Source organism: Grus americana, chromosome 3, assembly GCF_028858705.1.
Source record: "Grus americana isolate bGruAme1 chromosome 3, bGruAme1.mat, whole genome shotgun sequence".
In the NCBI taxonomy this organism is placed as follows: Eukaryota; Metazoa; Chordata; class Aves; order Gruiformes; family Gruidae; genus Grus; species Grus americana.
In genome coordinates this window covers 54694810-54710747 of record NC_072854.1, presented here as the reverse complement: position 1 = coordinate 54710747, position 15938 = coordinate 54694810, and the positions used below count along the sequence as shown (strand labels likewise).

The 15938-nt window shown below is 39.2% G+C and overlaps 1 protein-coding gene across 12 annotated transcripts in view; it reads left to right on the top strand.

Annotated features, from left to right (window-relative positions):
• Window positions 1–15938, top strand: part of ROS1 (ROS proto-oncogene 1, receptor tyrosine kinase) — an 87323-nt gene that overhangs the window by 31319 nt on the left and 40066 nt on the right. For all 12 annotated transcript variants that reach the window (XR_008576597.1, XR_008576595.1, XR_008576596.1 and 9 more), the window contains 8 exons: window positions 385–596; window positions 1106–1392; window positions 2326–2502; window positions 4950–5167; window positions 5821–5962; window positions 11099–11331; window positions 14591–14767; window positions 15743–15917. Coding sequence is in view for 7 of the 12 variants with exons in the window: in XM_054822123.1 (XP_054678098.1) it covers window positions 385–596; window positions 1106–1392; window positions 2326–2502; window positions 4950–5167; window positions 5821–5962; window positions 11099–11331; window positions 14591–14767; window positions 15743–15917 (1621 nt within the window). In the remaining 5 variants the exon portion in view is untranslated. The remainder of the gene's footprint in view (window positions 1–384; window positions 597–1105; window positions 1393–2325; window positions 2503–4949; window positions 5168–5820; window positions 5963–11098; window positions 11332–14590; window positions 14768–15742; window positions 15918–15938) is intronic.

The window sequence follows — 15938 nt, the reverse complement described above, 5'->3', positions numbered from 1 at the left end:
GCCAGAGTATGCCATTGGTAAAGTTTTCCTATTAAACATATATTATTTTACTGACATCTATTTTGTTGGTAAGATATGTCAACAGACATTTAATTTAAAATTCACACTATTGTATAAAGGAAATTTATTTTTTGTACCAAATGTAATTTAATTTAATTTGGTTTCATTCTAATCTCAGGAATATGGAAACAACATGGAAGTGACAATTGATATTTGTGAAACAAATATTGGAATCTTTGTTCCATGGCATGTCTTTATATTTTGACTTCTACTTGCCAAGTAGAAATTATTTTGGAAACAAATCTAATTTCATAATGTTCTAGCATCAGGTGGGAAAATTCTGCTCTCAAGCAGTTTTAGTAATGTTTTTATTTTTTTCTGAAGTTTTTCAAAGATGCATATCTTCACAATGCCACAGCCATCACAGTTGACTGGATTGCAAGACGTCTCTTTGTTGCCCTGAAAACATCGTGGAATGAAACTCAAATATTTGTTATTGATCTTGAGCTCAAGATAAAATCTCTAAAAGCCTTGAACATACAGTTGGGTAAAAGTAATTCAACTGTATCATCTTTGTTATCATATCCTTTCTTAAGGTAAGGCATATATTACTAATAACTTTTCAAAGCATCTTTTAAACAGGATTTTCATGAAATCATCAACTGTTAAGGATCAAAAAGGACTTTTTTCAGTATACCAGTCTTTTGCATTGTGTAAATCTCAGAAATTTCTGGATATAGTTCTACTTTTATACTGCTAGTTGAGTTTGGACGTGTCTAATTTCAAAAAGATACCTGTGTTTGAGTAAAGATTTCAAATGATACTTAAATACTGATAGGTTCTTCTATTTAAGTGATGCAAATGAAAGTCAGCACCAGATAACAATTTTTGAAGTAACTGTTTTATCCAGAATAGTCAGTTATTGTGACCTTCCACCCAAAAATATCCGTTAAACACCTGGAACCACTCTGCAAGCATGCTGCTGTAGTTACCTTGTTTTAAATATTTGGGAGGTTTGTGACTGTAGTCACATACAGGACTGCATTTAGGGCAGATTGCTTAGATTGAAGTTTTTCTACCGTAAGCAATGCATTTTATTTGATAGCCGCTTGTACTGGATGGAAGAGCTTGATTATGGCAGCCGCATGTTTTATTATGATATTCTGAATAACACCATGCACCACATTTTGGGATACATATCAGTGGAAGAACAGATGAGGAACTACTGCACCTGTAACGTGGCAGAAGCAGAGCTAGGAAGACCTGTGAGTATAGATGTGTCTGACTCCAAGAATCCTCAGCTGCTCTTTATCAGAGGAAGAGATGAAATATGGGCCTCAGATGTGGATGGTTGCCACTGCTGGAGAATTACCAAAATACCAAGTTTTCAAGGTCTGAGTGCTCTGTTATGTTTCTAGGTAGTTTGTGATTCTTGCTGTCTCTTACATCAAACAATGTTCATTTCAGCAAAATAGCATTCATGAAGCACTTTATAAAATTGATTCATCTATAGGCAAGATAAACAAAATGTTTCTGTTCTGTGTTTCCAGTTGTGTACTCTGTTGATACAAACTAGGAGAAAGAGCAGTGTGAGGATATTTACTGATGCGAGTATGTCTTCTAGTAAGATGTAAATCAAATGGAGATGCTACAGCCTCAAATGCTACTTGTCAATAGATTTCACTTATAATACTAACACGTTATTTTGCTAGGGTTTCATATTAGATACACCTATTGCAGTTTATCTCCATGAAAAGACACAATCTTAAGTTCTGCCTGAAAGTGGCATTGCAGACTTCAATATGTGGGGAGGATATTTAATGCAGGTAGAATCTTGGGTGGCAACTTATCTATGTTGCGCTTCTTGTAATAATAATACTTAATCTTGGTCGCTCAGTTTTCAGCTTGATTCTGGAGGAGTGCTGGTAAAGCTGTTCTTGTTACCAAAGGAGCTGCCTTAATTATTCCTGGGAGATGGCAGAGCGCTGTGGTTTTCATCTTGGAAAAATGATGACAGTTTCTATAGACAACTCTCGCTCTTGTGTTTTATTTCTGGTGTTTGTTAACTGAATTGCAGTCCTCATAATTATGGATAATAAAAAGCCTTCAAATCTACACTTGTAAACTGAAATAATAAAGTGTCTCAACTTCATGACACCTATTGGGAAATAGAAATCTCTTTTCCAGGGGAGGTCTTTGAAGATATAGTATGACCAAGATACTCACCCATATTGACTCACTGTGAATACCAGCACCCATCTGCTCTTGTAAAATTGTCAGCTTAGGGTTTATTCTGAAGCTTAACTATACAATGTTTTCCTACAGGTCAGAAAATTGGTAGCCTGACTGTAGATAAGAAATTTATATACTGGAGCACTGAAATAAAGGAACACACTGAAATTTGGCTATCAAATAAAGAAAGCACAAGCCAATTTCTTCAGAAGAGGGCAAATAATGAGCTAAAAATCTTAGCCTACAGCTCAACGGCGCAGTTGTATCCAGGTAGAGGGGATTTCGATTGTTTTGTACATGTTAACAAATTTATTTCAGAGCGTGTATTTAGTTGCAGATCATGCTGTGTGTATTTATGTAAAGTATGCTTTATGGGTTCAGGTACCTTCTAGAGGGAAACAATTCACTACGAACATTTTTAAAAAGATAAATACAAGGACTGGCCTTGTGTTGGATCACATAGAAGATCATGATGATGAATATTGCCCATGTTTCAAAGGCTCAGGATGTTAACGCCAAACCATGCCTATATTCAAAGTTGTGTCAAAACCTGGAGATTTAGAAAAGGTGGTGCACATTAAAGCACATAAAAAGAGAAAACATATCCACAAAGTGTTGTAGCAAGAGTTTGACAATGATCCCTGTTGTGATACAGGTTTCTGGTTTTGTTCGCAAGTATGCAAAGCTGGGATGGGGGGGAAGTCTGGGCTTCCAAAGACAAAGAAATAAGAACTTTCCTTATTAAAATGATTTATAAAGAAGTGCCTGAGAGGTAATTACAGCTTACATTATAGTAGACTCAGGCTTCACTTTGAAGTCCTAATATTTTAAACAAACCATTGTAGAATGATAATGAAAGAAAGAAAAATAAGTTTTAATAGAAAGTTAGGATTCATGGTACCTACAGGGATTATCTTTTTAAATGCAGAAGTTTAGAACAGCTACTAGCATGATGAATATATTCAAAATAATTCTTTAACTTCAGTTTTGGATAAAAATCTGACAAATATACAAGAGACTATTTTAACTGGATGGACTTTGAAGTAAAAGAATATCACACTGTTTTGGGCAGCCAGTAGAGTTGCTCCTGCCTGTAGCTACTCTGAGCGGTGCTCAGGCTATTCTTCCCAGCACTTTGGGCAAGTTTGTTCTCATGAGATCTGTGTGGGCTTGGCATTGGTGCAGGAGCCTGGTTTTGCGCTGGTACAGAAGATACCAATCCTTATGCCCAGGGACAGGGTTTCCTGCAGAGGCCCCAGGCTTAGCTGGTGCAGAAAGGGAAGAACCAAACTTCAGTCCAAAGGGTTTATTTCTACTCAGAGATCCTCACAGAGCTCTTCTTATTTACATTGGCTGCTGCAAATATATTTGGAGGAATACACAGCCTTGGCATTTGCAGGGGGAGCAATGCACAGAATTATTCACACAAGCTTAAGATAAAAGTAAATGAACATACTAAAGTAAGAAAAAAAAATTTTCTTCTCACTACTGAAAGCAAATGGTGTATATGCAAAAAAGTGATGTTTGCAAAGACCAACTGGGTTGACTGACATGCTTTTTATTGCTTTAGTGATGTGAGTAAGGAGTACTGCTAGAGTTTCCTTTCATTCTAACCTTTTTAATTGCCATCCAGAGATGTGATGTCAGTTGATCATTTAACACATCAGAAGTGCTCAGTGAAAATTATTGTCCTGTCACAGATTCAGTGAGAGAATGATTTCTCTTCAGGGTTAGGAGGAAGGGGACTGAATATGTAGTGAAGGATTTTCTTGTCAGGGCAAACACATTTCTATGGAAATGCCTGACAGAAACTTTAACTCTGAAAATGACTCAATTCTTTATTCCATCTGGGACTTTTCCCATGGGAGTTTTACTACTCTAACTATAAAATTGAAAAAGATTCAACCTTACGTTTATTTCTGTTGAACAGACTGTTTTATTCTCCTTCTCTTATATGCATGAACCTGGCTTTGGTAGGAATGGTGGGGTTGCTCATTGAGGGAGAAAAGATCTTGACAAGGAGGTCAGTTGTTCTGGCCTAAGGGCAAGCATTTGTCCTTGTACCATCTTCCCCATGCATATGCCTTAATCTTTTCCTTCTTAGCAGTAAGTCCATTTAATATAATTTTAATTTGTTTTTAAAAGTACGTTAAGTGATGAAGGATTTTCTTTTGGTACCTTTTGTTTACTATCATAGTTTTCTATTGTTTTCTCTCTATAGACTCCTTTTCTCCTTCAAAAATTTGTCTCCCCTTTCCCTATTGTCACTATGAACTTTACACATGAAAAGCTGTTTGGAAGAAAAGAGAGATAACATTTCATTGCTAGAGAAAGGTACTCTCTTCTGCATATCTGTCTTTCCCGTAACAAGCAAGTTTGGACTCATCAGTGTGTACTACCTTTGTTAACACAGCAACTATGATCTGGATTTCCAAGGCATTTAGGTACTTAAAGAAGAACCTAAATTCTTTAGTAAATCTGTACCTTTAATAAATCTGTATCTTATCAAAGTTAAATGAGACTTTACTTTTGATGACCACTATTTTTGTGTCCATGAAAGTAATCAAATAAAGTACATTCAGGTGGGATTTTTTTCTCTTCTGTTTGTGAAAACAGAGCGAATACTTTGTGGCTATGCTTTCTCATAGGAAAGGTGGTAGAATCCCATGTAAGTTTGGACTGGTCCAGCACTAATTATTTTTTCATGTCTTTCCTAGATAAAAGATGCCTGATTCTATTGCCAGACACTGAGAAACCTACCATCCTTGACATGACAAACACCAGTTTTACGTTAAGCTTGCCATCTGCCATACCACAGCAGCTATGCCCTGGTATATCACAGCCTACGCCGACATATCTGGTATTTCTTGAACAAATGACAAACAACAGCAGGAACTCAAGCTACCGTTTGTCTGCTCTACAGCAAAAGACATTGGTATGGCTATTTTGGAACAAAAATGCATGTGATATCATATATAAACAAGGACTGTTATATCACTTCTAGTAATTTTATAAAGCATTTTGTAACTTTCTATCACAGAGTTTTTCCACTTCTGCATCCCCAACAGTAATTCCCCTTTCTGTTTGGTATTTGTTAAGTGGTAGACTCCTTAGCTTTCCTTTGTGCAACTACCCAACTTTTTAACATGCCTTTGCTAAAATCCTGTTGAAACGGGTCTTCAGTTTCTACTTGTAAGAACAGTTGTGGTTGATATTAATCTGTTTAAATAACTCCTGAGACTGTCCAGCTTCCATATGGCTTGCCTTTATGTGTTTTGTGGTAGTTGTACTTGCCTTAGTAATTTTTTCTTCTGTTACTTTTTTTTTTTTTACTTTGCCATTTCCTATTTAAGTACCAGCCACTGAACAATGTACTACTGTAGTCATGCAAATTACATCTCAGCTTGTTTTTTGGTATGTGCTTTTTGTAGTGATCTATTGCCCAAAATATAATTTTAACATTCTTTTTTAAACACTAAAGTGTATTAAAATACAAAACCATTACTATATTATTTTTAACACTCATTTCATTGACAGATGACTCTCTCTCCTAAGAATACATTTTTATTATCTGATTTCGAATTACAGGAATTTCAGGGTCGTATAGCCGTCATAGACAACCTAGAGCCATTTTCAAGTTATGTCATACAAGTTGCAGTGAAAAACTGCTATTCAGATGAGGAAATGCTGCCTATGGGAAAAGAGACAATTGGCACAACTCTATATGGAGGTTTGTTTCACATTTTTTTCTGATTTTGAACAGAATTCTCATCTCAGTTAAAGGAAGATGTATCTGAGTTTGGGTTGCAAATCAGAAAGCAGAAAAATTTTCTGCTTAAAATGTAACCTGTGTAGATCTTCACAAGGTTTTGACAACCAGACTTGATGAATCTGTAAGATTCTTAAGACATGTATGTATTCGTTAATGCTTTTGATCATTGGCTTCCTGAGGAAAGATAAACCATGGTTAAAAGTGGCTAAACAGTTACAGTTTCTGCCTTGGACCACATTTTTAATAAGTTGTGTTTGAATGTGTATGTGGTTACGTATGTTTAAATATGTGTGTTATGTATTCATTCAGCATTAAGATTTTTTCCCTTGGTTTGACATTATTCTCATAATTACTGTTTCTTAGGGTAATGCAGATTTGATTTATTGTGAAGCAGGCTGAAAAGATAACAATTTTTACTTCTCTTGATCTGTATGCCAATAGCACATTCTCAGCTGGTTTCAAGAATTTTGTTGTGCCCTTTTCAGTCCCTTTCACACTAGAAGAATAAAGCTAGGAGCAGTGCTTTGTACTTGAATGTTCACTGTGTCATTTAGGGCAGAGAGTGGACTGGTTAGAGATTACCTAAAAATAAATACATCAATACACATCTAATATGGCAGAAGGAAACTAAAAAACTTGGGTGGGAGTAAATGGGTGAGAGAGGTATGAGTGAAGGCAAGAGACCAAGATATGATGGCAAGGCAGCCAAATGTAATTGTGTTTAAGTGGAGCTACCTCTGTACTCTGTGATGACGCGTGACGTGCTGGTGCAATGGAAGAGGACATGGACAAGAGCGTGTAGCAGCATCTAAGGCAGCAGGTAGCTGCAGCCTAGAAAAGTGTAACAGGAGCACAGCTCACTTTCTGGAAAAGCAGAAAGCATTCACCAAGTGACAAGCCAAAGCTACATTTGGGGAAAACCTGCACATAGTGCTGTCCATAAGAGATAAGATGCAGTGCAAGTGAAAGGTGTGTTTTATTATAAAGGTTTTCACTTGAGTACAAAGTTGTTTTTGAAAAAAAGGATGAGAAACAAAAGAGAAAATAAAGCATGATCAAGACCATCTAAATTCTAAATAGCTTGTTATTCAAGCTGATTCTTTACTATTTGAGAGCTGGGCCTGTACTTCTGTAGCATGTCTAGTTTATAAAGCCAGTTTTCACCTCACATAATACATGAGTGCTATATTACGTGACGATGTAGCTCAAGAAATGTGTCTAGGTTAACACCTCCTCCACCTCCTGCTTTGGGTGTGCGATTTTGCAAATTTCTCTTTCTGTTGTTATACTCCAAAGTACTGTCCATCTCTTCAGTGCTCTCTTAGAGAACTCAGTTGTTTTAAACATACTTGTTTTATTTAGGACACATTTTCCAGAACAACGAATGGGGGACTTCTGTAACAGTTCTGCTGTTGATGTGTAGCCTGTGTTACCTTATGAGGGATCTGTAACTCCATTCAGCACACACTGATTATCCAGCTGATCACAGCAAGCTATGGTTTTACCTGATCACTGGTATATTTCTTACTGCGTCTTCTCTTGCATTCATCCTCCACCCTTTACCTTCATAGTTTTCCTCTCCACCCTGGAGTTTCCATTGCAGAACATAGATCTGGTGCTGCTTTAGTTCCCTAACTAAATAGAAACCAGCGATGCTGGTTTTGTTTGTGGGTTCAGACCTCTGTTTGAGTCCAAAACTACTAACTGCTCATCTTGTCTTACCTGATGAAACTTGGAGCATGTCATCATAGCAAGGAAACTCAACTCTCTGCTGCACTTTAATGCAGACCTAGGTGCTGTCACTGTGAGTGCCAACATGTCTCCCATCTGTCCTTGAAGCCAACATGGCCCAGAAGCTTTCCTCAAATGCAAATATTCACAGGCAGCCTGAGTTCAAGATGTACTTATTCTTTGAGAGTACTGCTAGCCTGGGCTATATGCTTCCTGTGGTTGGAAATACCTTAATTAGGGCAGGAAGATCCTTCTGCTCACTCCTTGCTTCAGTCTGCCTGTTTGCAGCTGCAGAGCAGCTACTGTCCCAGTTTCCCTGCAGCTCTTGTCATGTCCCAGAAAGAAAAAGATCATCCAAAGATGCATGCTATGCCTTTGCGTGTGTTGTCTTGCATTGTGACCCAGCCCAATAGAAGCACCTTGCTCAGCACTTTTTCTTGGTTTGCATTTGTATGTGTGCATGAGCATACTTGTATCTGTCTTCATATGGAGTTGCCTTTGCGCTGCTCTTCAGATAATTTTCTCATCGTTGGAGTGATGCAGCTGGACTCATTTGATGAAAACATGGAAAACTGTGAGTGCTAGCTATTCCCTGCAGTACGCATTGCACTTACTTGGTCTTCTGTCGTGTCAGGTTTGCTCTGCAGCTGTGCTCCATTTATTGTGCCTGGTGTCACCACCCAGGGTCAGTTTGATCCACATAAACTCATCACCTGCAAAGCCATCAGACACCTCTGATAATAGCCAGGTCAGCAAGGGAGAATTATAGCCAAGCCTACATGACAGCCTGTTTGTGTTTTGCAGGAAAGACTGGGGAGATGGTACCTGGAGATGCTTGCTGTTGAACTCACAGCAATGTGGGAATGCTATAGTCCCCATCTTCACTAGTTTTCCTGCCTGGCTGTTGTCATGCAGAGTTGGAGCAGTTCTTCTCTGAGAGAGCGTGGAGTGAAATTGAGAGGCATAGTAGCACTTGCTCCTTGGGCATTAGCTCACTTAACCCAGCTACAGCAGGGCTGGCTGTAGCTGACACACAGCTGTGCAGACTGTGCAGCTATGGGGGTATTACTGTGACATGCATCTAGGGCTGTCCATCTCAGCAGGAGTCCTAAGGTTTCCTCTTCTCTCTACCTCTGCTTGGCTTCTGGCTGTTTCAGAAGGTGCTGAAGCAACTAGAATTGAAATACACATAGCCACCACTGTGTTTTTCTTGTCTCAAAGTCTCTTTCCCTTACTGATCAACTGTGCCCAAGGAAACATTTCATCGAGAATAGCTGGCAACAAGTACATGCCAGGGGTCCTGATTCCCTTTCTAAACCTCATCCATAGAAAACGTAACCTTTCTTTTTGCTGCCATTGTCCACAGGAAAGTATCACCTGTGAGCTGCCAGTAACTCCTCTTATGCACAGATCATTCCTTCTTTTTTGTCCTGGGAGCAGTCACATTTTTCCCCTTTAGAAATCCTCTAAATTGAACTTCTTTTCATCTTTCAAATGGACGTGGAACAAGAGGTGCCAGGCACACTGCCAGTCTTCTTTTGGAATCCAGACATGCTATACTTTGGAAGTTTTCTTCCAACCATGCTATTTCTTTTTTTCTTAACAGTCAGATCTCTTAGTATCTGCAACATCAAGCAAATAGGCTGTCATCCTTTGTGGATCTCATTACTATGAGCATATTCCTAAGGACTCTATGGCAAAAAAATAAGAAAAGCTGGCCTATGATCAGTAGATTTCAATTCTTTGCATGGGAATCCCCATTTGGACTGTAAAATTTGTATGACACTGATTGAATAAGATTGACTGCTATTGGGATGTGGCAAGAATTCACACCGTTGCTTCTTTGTGTGGTAAACTGAGCCATCCTGCAGCAATGTACACTATTTCAGTGGTGAAACATAAAGGTAGCGTATGAAATGGGAGACTGGGTTGCTCCACTGAAATGGAATTTTTCAGTCTCAAGTTAAAATGAAACATGAAACTCAGAACGGGCTTCTCTAGTTGGGGCAAAGCAAAATGTCGGGATCAAAATAAAGTCCTAGACAAAAAACCCCCCACAAACCAACAAACAAAAAATCCACACCAGCATCAAAACCCTGAACATTTTTCATATATATATTGTGTCAATGTTCAGAGCTTTTCACAATTTTTTGAAAAATTTCCAACCAACTGTAAACAGAATGTATATGTGTCCTGGCACTTACGTTCTCAATTTCATGAATGTAACTGCTAGTTTAAATTGTAATCAGATGCTGCTAGAGCCTCTTGAAGTGTGTACACTATTTCACACCTCTGAAGCTGTGTGAATTCCCTCTGTCTTTCCCTCAATTCTGTGATGAAATGAAAGAAGCTTGGATTAATCTGTACTTTCCAAAACATAGCAAGATATAGGGAATGAAAAAGGAAGACAACTTTGAAGAATTAATGCATTACTCTTGCCACAGAGTGTCACTCTTACTCCACATATGTTTTAGCTAGTGAAATGAGAAATTTGCCGCCTTTGCTAGGCTAGCTTCTGTGCATTTCATTTGAGTAATCTGTAGTCTTGCTACTAGGACATAAATTACAGCATACGTACCTATCATTCTGATATGCTGGGAACATAGATAGCGTAATGACTTGTTAACTTTTTTTACCTATCTGAACAGTTCAATAGGAAAAAAAAGAATTTTTAACGCAGAGTTGGGGCATGCCATATGCATTTCAAAATCTATGATCTCAAATCTTCAAAGGAAGGCTTGATTTTTCCACAACACTTAGAGAGTGACCAGCTGGCATGGACATAAGACCAGCAACCCAGTTTCTTGCTTACACAGCTCAGCCAGACCATGTGTTTCTGAGCAAAATTGTAAATGATGGCAAACAATGCTTAGTTTTGGGTTTTCTTCCTTCAGATTTTTCTGTTAAAGACTTTCCAATTGGAATAGTGCATGGGTGCTTTTTTTTAGTGCATATCCAAGTAAGGATATTAGACTTATATCTGAGACCCTGATTAGGAAACTAAGAGAAAGCAGGAATTCAGTGATATGACTATAAATGTAGAGGTGTAGGACAACAGCTTTTTTGGTTTTTGTTTTGTTTGGTTTTTTTTGTTTTGTCTGTTTGCATGGTAGGATAGCCAAGGAGATACTAAAATGTCCCTCAAAATATTTAGAACTTTTCTGCACCTGACTATACAAGAATATGAGTTTTACATGTGTAGAGAGTGAGTCCTGTAAATGGATCATATTCATATGCTTATAACCTTTTTTCTTTCCTCAGTGACATTTCTTGACTTCTCTAAAAAGAAAATAAACAAACAAACAAACAAACTCCTAGTGAGGTCTGTACCTAAAAGGAGATTAATTTTTCTTTCTGTTTCAGTACCAGAGGCAGTTGATTCCATTAAGACAGTGGTTTTGTCTGACACCACCATCAACATATCTTGGAGTGAACCTCTGAAGCCAAATGGACCTCTAGAATCCATCCGCTATCAAATCTCTGTCAATTTATTACCTCCTGTCCCAGCGACACCCTTGCGAAAAAGTGAATTTCCAAATGGGACGCTTGCCTGGTCTGTCAGTGGGCTCCAATCTGGAATAAACAATTTATTCAAGGTATAATTACAAGCAGTTTTACCTGTTTGTTCACTAACCTGCAAATCTTCAGACTGCTGTTCTGTAAAGCTATATGTGTGTTTCAAAAATATGAGTTCAAAACTTGGAAGAAAACTTCTCTCGGTCCTTTAGTCTTAAGGAGAATTAAATATCATGTAGTTTATTCCTACATGGGTTGTTTAGGTTAAATCCTCAGAACTGAGATCTTTTCTATTTGGGGAGCACATCAGAGATCTCAAGAGTAAACAGGAGTTTCTACTGCAATCCTGCTGTATCCAAGCGGATACTTGATGCAACGTGCTAAGAGAGGGTCGAATGACAGGTATCCTCTGTTCCTAAGGGAGGGTGCCTGGAACTGTGACCTGCCTGTCAAGGACTAGGTGAAGTGCAATAAACAGGGCTATGTGAGTGCAAATGGGTCATGCTCAAGAGATAAAGGTTTTTCTCAGGAAAGCAACATATCTGAGACTTTCAGAAAGGGGAAACTTCTATATATTGTATGAAGAGCAGACTCAGTCATTTTGCCAATTGCTGCTTTTCTTTTAATAAATAACTTTTCATTTAGCAAAAAATATATTTTTTCTTCGTCCAGTAAACCGAAAGTATCTGATATATCCATAGAGATGTAGGTGATGACTGAATTAACAGTTGACTGATTCTGTCTTGCAGCAGTCTCATTTTAAATAAAAGTATATTATGAAATATGCATGCAAAGTTCACAACAAGAACAATATATCAATGTTTACCCTGTAACAAATGCAGAGGACTAACAATGACTTAAAAATGCAAGTAGGGGCTTGGTTATTTGATGGCCTTTGAAGAAAATTTCTGTAGACAAGAATATTGAAGGGTGGTTGCAAACCCTCTGATTTTGGATTTCAGTGAAATATGATGCTGTCATTGCAATAGAAGAAGTAGTTTCTTCCATTGTCCAGGCAAGTCATAGACAGAGGAAGATCTAGATTTTTCAGCTACCTGATTGAAACAGGACATTTATAGAAATAGGAAATATAATAATAGGCCAGCCCCAGGATAGCTAGCAGAAGCAGTAGAATGGGATATCCATCAGCTGCTGCAGTTCATGCGGACTCCCACAACAGCATTGCATGAAAACTTTGGTGGCTTGCATAGTTTAGCTGGGCTATGAATGGTGAGAATTGATGGGCAGACATATCAGTCCCCCTGCCACGCCTGCTGTCAGACTCAGGCAGCAAGGCTTTTTGGACAGCCAGGGCAGGGGGAGCACCATCCTGCGGTAATGTCAGTATTACCTGCCTGAGCGCATCTGTCATTGCTGTAAGAATGACCAGAAAAGAGTAACTTAACACGGAGACAAAATCAAGAAGGTGGAGTAACCAAAGGAGTTCAAAGCAGCAGGGGCTAAAAAGAGAGTCGAGAAGGCTCTGCTAGTATGCTTAATAAGACGACAAAAAGAAGAATAGGTTGCAGTATCTAATGCTTTTTTTGTTTAGTTTTTAGGAACAGGAGACCTGCGACTAGATATTTAACAGAACTACATAAAGTCAATGGTAGCACAACAGATCGGGAGAAGGAAAGATCAGGTTAAAGACTATTTAGGTAGGTTATATGTATTTAAGTCAGCAGCATCTGATGGCCTTAAACCTCATAAGGACATGGTTAAAACCAACATGTGAATGTTTGTAATTATCTTCTGTAACTTTTGGAAGAGAATAAGTCCCCAAAAAAGGTCACAGCTTCAAAAAGGAAATTATAGATCACACTGTGTAACTCCAGTACCTGAAATTATTTAAGGGCATATACAGTTTTACTAGGACTGTATTAGAACATATATAGGTATTATGAGGATTATAGCAGGACAAAATGGTAAACAGCTGGTATACAAGCCCCTAGAGGATATAAAAACGTACAATGTGGATTCGTAAGAACAAAACATACTGCTTCTCCCTTTACAGGTGAAGGGCTAAAAGGAAAACAGTAAATGATGTATTTGGACAGCAAGGCTATCACCAGAGTGACATTTTCAAAAGCAACCAAGTAAACAGGTTCTCTGCAGAATAAGCACTGGGTGCATCACAAATACAGTCAGAGAGTGGTTTTCGCAGTTCAGGCATGGGCTGGAAGAACATTCAGCTGATGTCTGAAGGGGATCTATTCTAGTCTTAATTTGGTTTTGTGCTTTTGTTAACAATTTGGATGGTATAATGGGGAATTGTCGTGGTTTAACCCCAGCTGGTAGCTAAGGCCCACACAGCCACTTGCTCACTTCCCCCTTGGGGGGATGGGGGAGAGAATCAGGAGAGTGAAAGTGAGAAAATTCATGGGTTGAGATACAGACAGTTTAACAGGTAAAGAAAAAGCCACACACGCAAGCAAAACAAAAGAAGGAATTCATTCACCACTTCCCATCAGCAGGCAGGTGTTCAGCCATTCCCAAGAAAGCAGGGCTCCATCACGTGTAGCTGTTACTTGGGAAGACAAACGCCATCACTCTGAATGTCCTCCCCTTCCTTCTTCTTTCTCCAGTTTTATATACTGAGCATGATGCCATATGGTATGGAATATCCCTTTGGTCAGTTGGGGTCAGCTGTCCCAGCTGTGTCCCCTCCCAACTCCTTGTGCACCCCCAGCCTCCTCACTGGTGGGGTGGTGTGAGGAGCAGCAAAGGCCTTGGCTCTGTGTGAGCACTGCTCAGCAGTGATGAAAACATCTCTGTGTTATCAACACTGTTTTCAGCACAAATCCAAAACACAGCCCCATACAAGCTAGTATGAAGAAAATTAACTCTATCCCAGCCAAAACCAGCACAGAAATTCATACATACACACTTACCTATATACATATATGTATATATCTAAGTATGCATAGCCAAACATAGGTCATATTTGATTGTGGTTTAGTGGAAGGCAGTGTACTAAGGCACCTCCACACCTTGTGTTTTTGTGATTCTAAACCACTGCCTAGCGTGTGATGTGACATCTGCATCCCTGTGTAAGAGTGTGTGACATTTAAGAAAGGTCTAGAAAGAGAAGAGTCTTGATAGAAAGATGAAACTAGAAACTAAGAAGAGTCTCTTTGGAAGGGGACTCTGGGCCATGAACTTCCAGCCTGAAGATGTGTAATGCTGCAGCTGTGAGGCTCAAAATCTTTCTATACCTGTATCTATATTGCCTGAGTATTGTCTTGTTTGAAAACAGCTAGACTTCCAAACACTCAAGAGTTGCTAAAGCCACCCTTCCAACTGGTCTGGTACTGTACAGTTCATTTGTTTCCTTACTAGGTTCTTGCTTTTCATCCCAATGAGAACTGGTTTTCTGAAAGTGTCCCTGTTATTGCAAAAACTTTTGAGACTCCACCTGCACCTGTCAACATAGTTCCCAGAAATACCAGTTTCAAGCTAGAATGGAGAGCTCCTCTGCACGTCAATGAAACCAGCTTCTGGTTTGAGCTGCGTAAGGTAAAAATACCCCTTAGGTTTTTTCCAGATCAGAGCAAATTTAACCCACTCTGTCCTGGTGAGCAGGACAGGGTGGCAGGATGTATATGAAGAGACTCAGTGGATAATTTGGGCATGGTGACGTCAGTCTTAGTGGCTCAGAAGGGGCAGGATGGAGGCAGTGTTTGCCAGGAACAAGGGGGAGTGCAGCTGTAGCATTTAATACTCCATAGTGCCAAAGGACATCCTGGATGACCCCACCAGAATTCCTCACGGGTCTCCTGTTTCAGTAGAGTCCCCTCCCTCTTTTCTCACTGCCCTCCCCCAGCCAGGGTTTTCAGCATTAAATATCAGCTACAACCTAGTATCTGAATTTTATTTTCCTGTGATAGATGTTAGGAGAAAATGCCAGAGAGAAAAACAGGTCTAGTAGTGCAGGCTGTGGAAGTAAGTGCTGCAGTGACAGCAGCATGGATGGAAGTTTCAGCTTTTAATATCTGGACCACTGGACACAGAAAATGTCATGTGCTAAACTGGATTACGTAGATTCCTTAATATAGATAATTGGATTCATTAGGCCTACACCGAACATTTCCCTTCCTTAAAACCAATGTCATAACACAATGCCACTAAACCTTCTCCTTTCACTTGCATCATGGCAAGCTGAACTCATGGGCACGTCATGGTGATCCAGAAATACAAGCTGCACAGAGATAAGCAAGGGGAAGGCTCCTTTTGGCTGTGCAAAGGGGTCACTTAATCTGTTGTCCTTTGTGGCTGCCAAGACTTGTAGGTCTCCTGAAAACAAAGAAAAAAACTAGGTTTTGTGTCCTTGGTCTCTAAGAGGACAAAGTCCTGTGATTGAAACAGCTCATACGTAATCTCTCCCCTAAGATATTAAAAGGTGGAAAAGTAGTTAATCTACCCAGGAATAGAACTGTGACACACTTTCCGCAGAGCAAGAAAGTTGACCACGATGATATTTTATTTTTCTAGTGGCAAACAAAAAGTGACTGGTTTTCTCCTGCAAGCACTACGTGCACAGCAGATCTTGTTTACACATGCAATCTCACAGGAACTCTTCCTTCAACCAACTACTTTGTGAGAGTAACAGTAGTTTATGTTACAGGAGTGAAAAGCACTTCCTCTTCAGCAAGCTTTAAAACTACAGGTAAGCACTTACTGTAGTGTA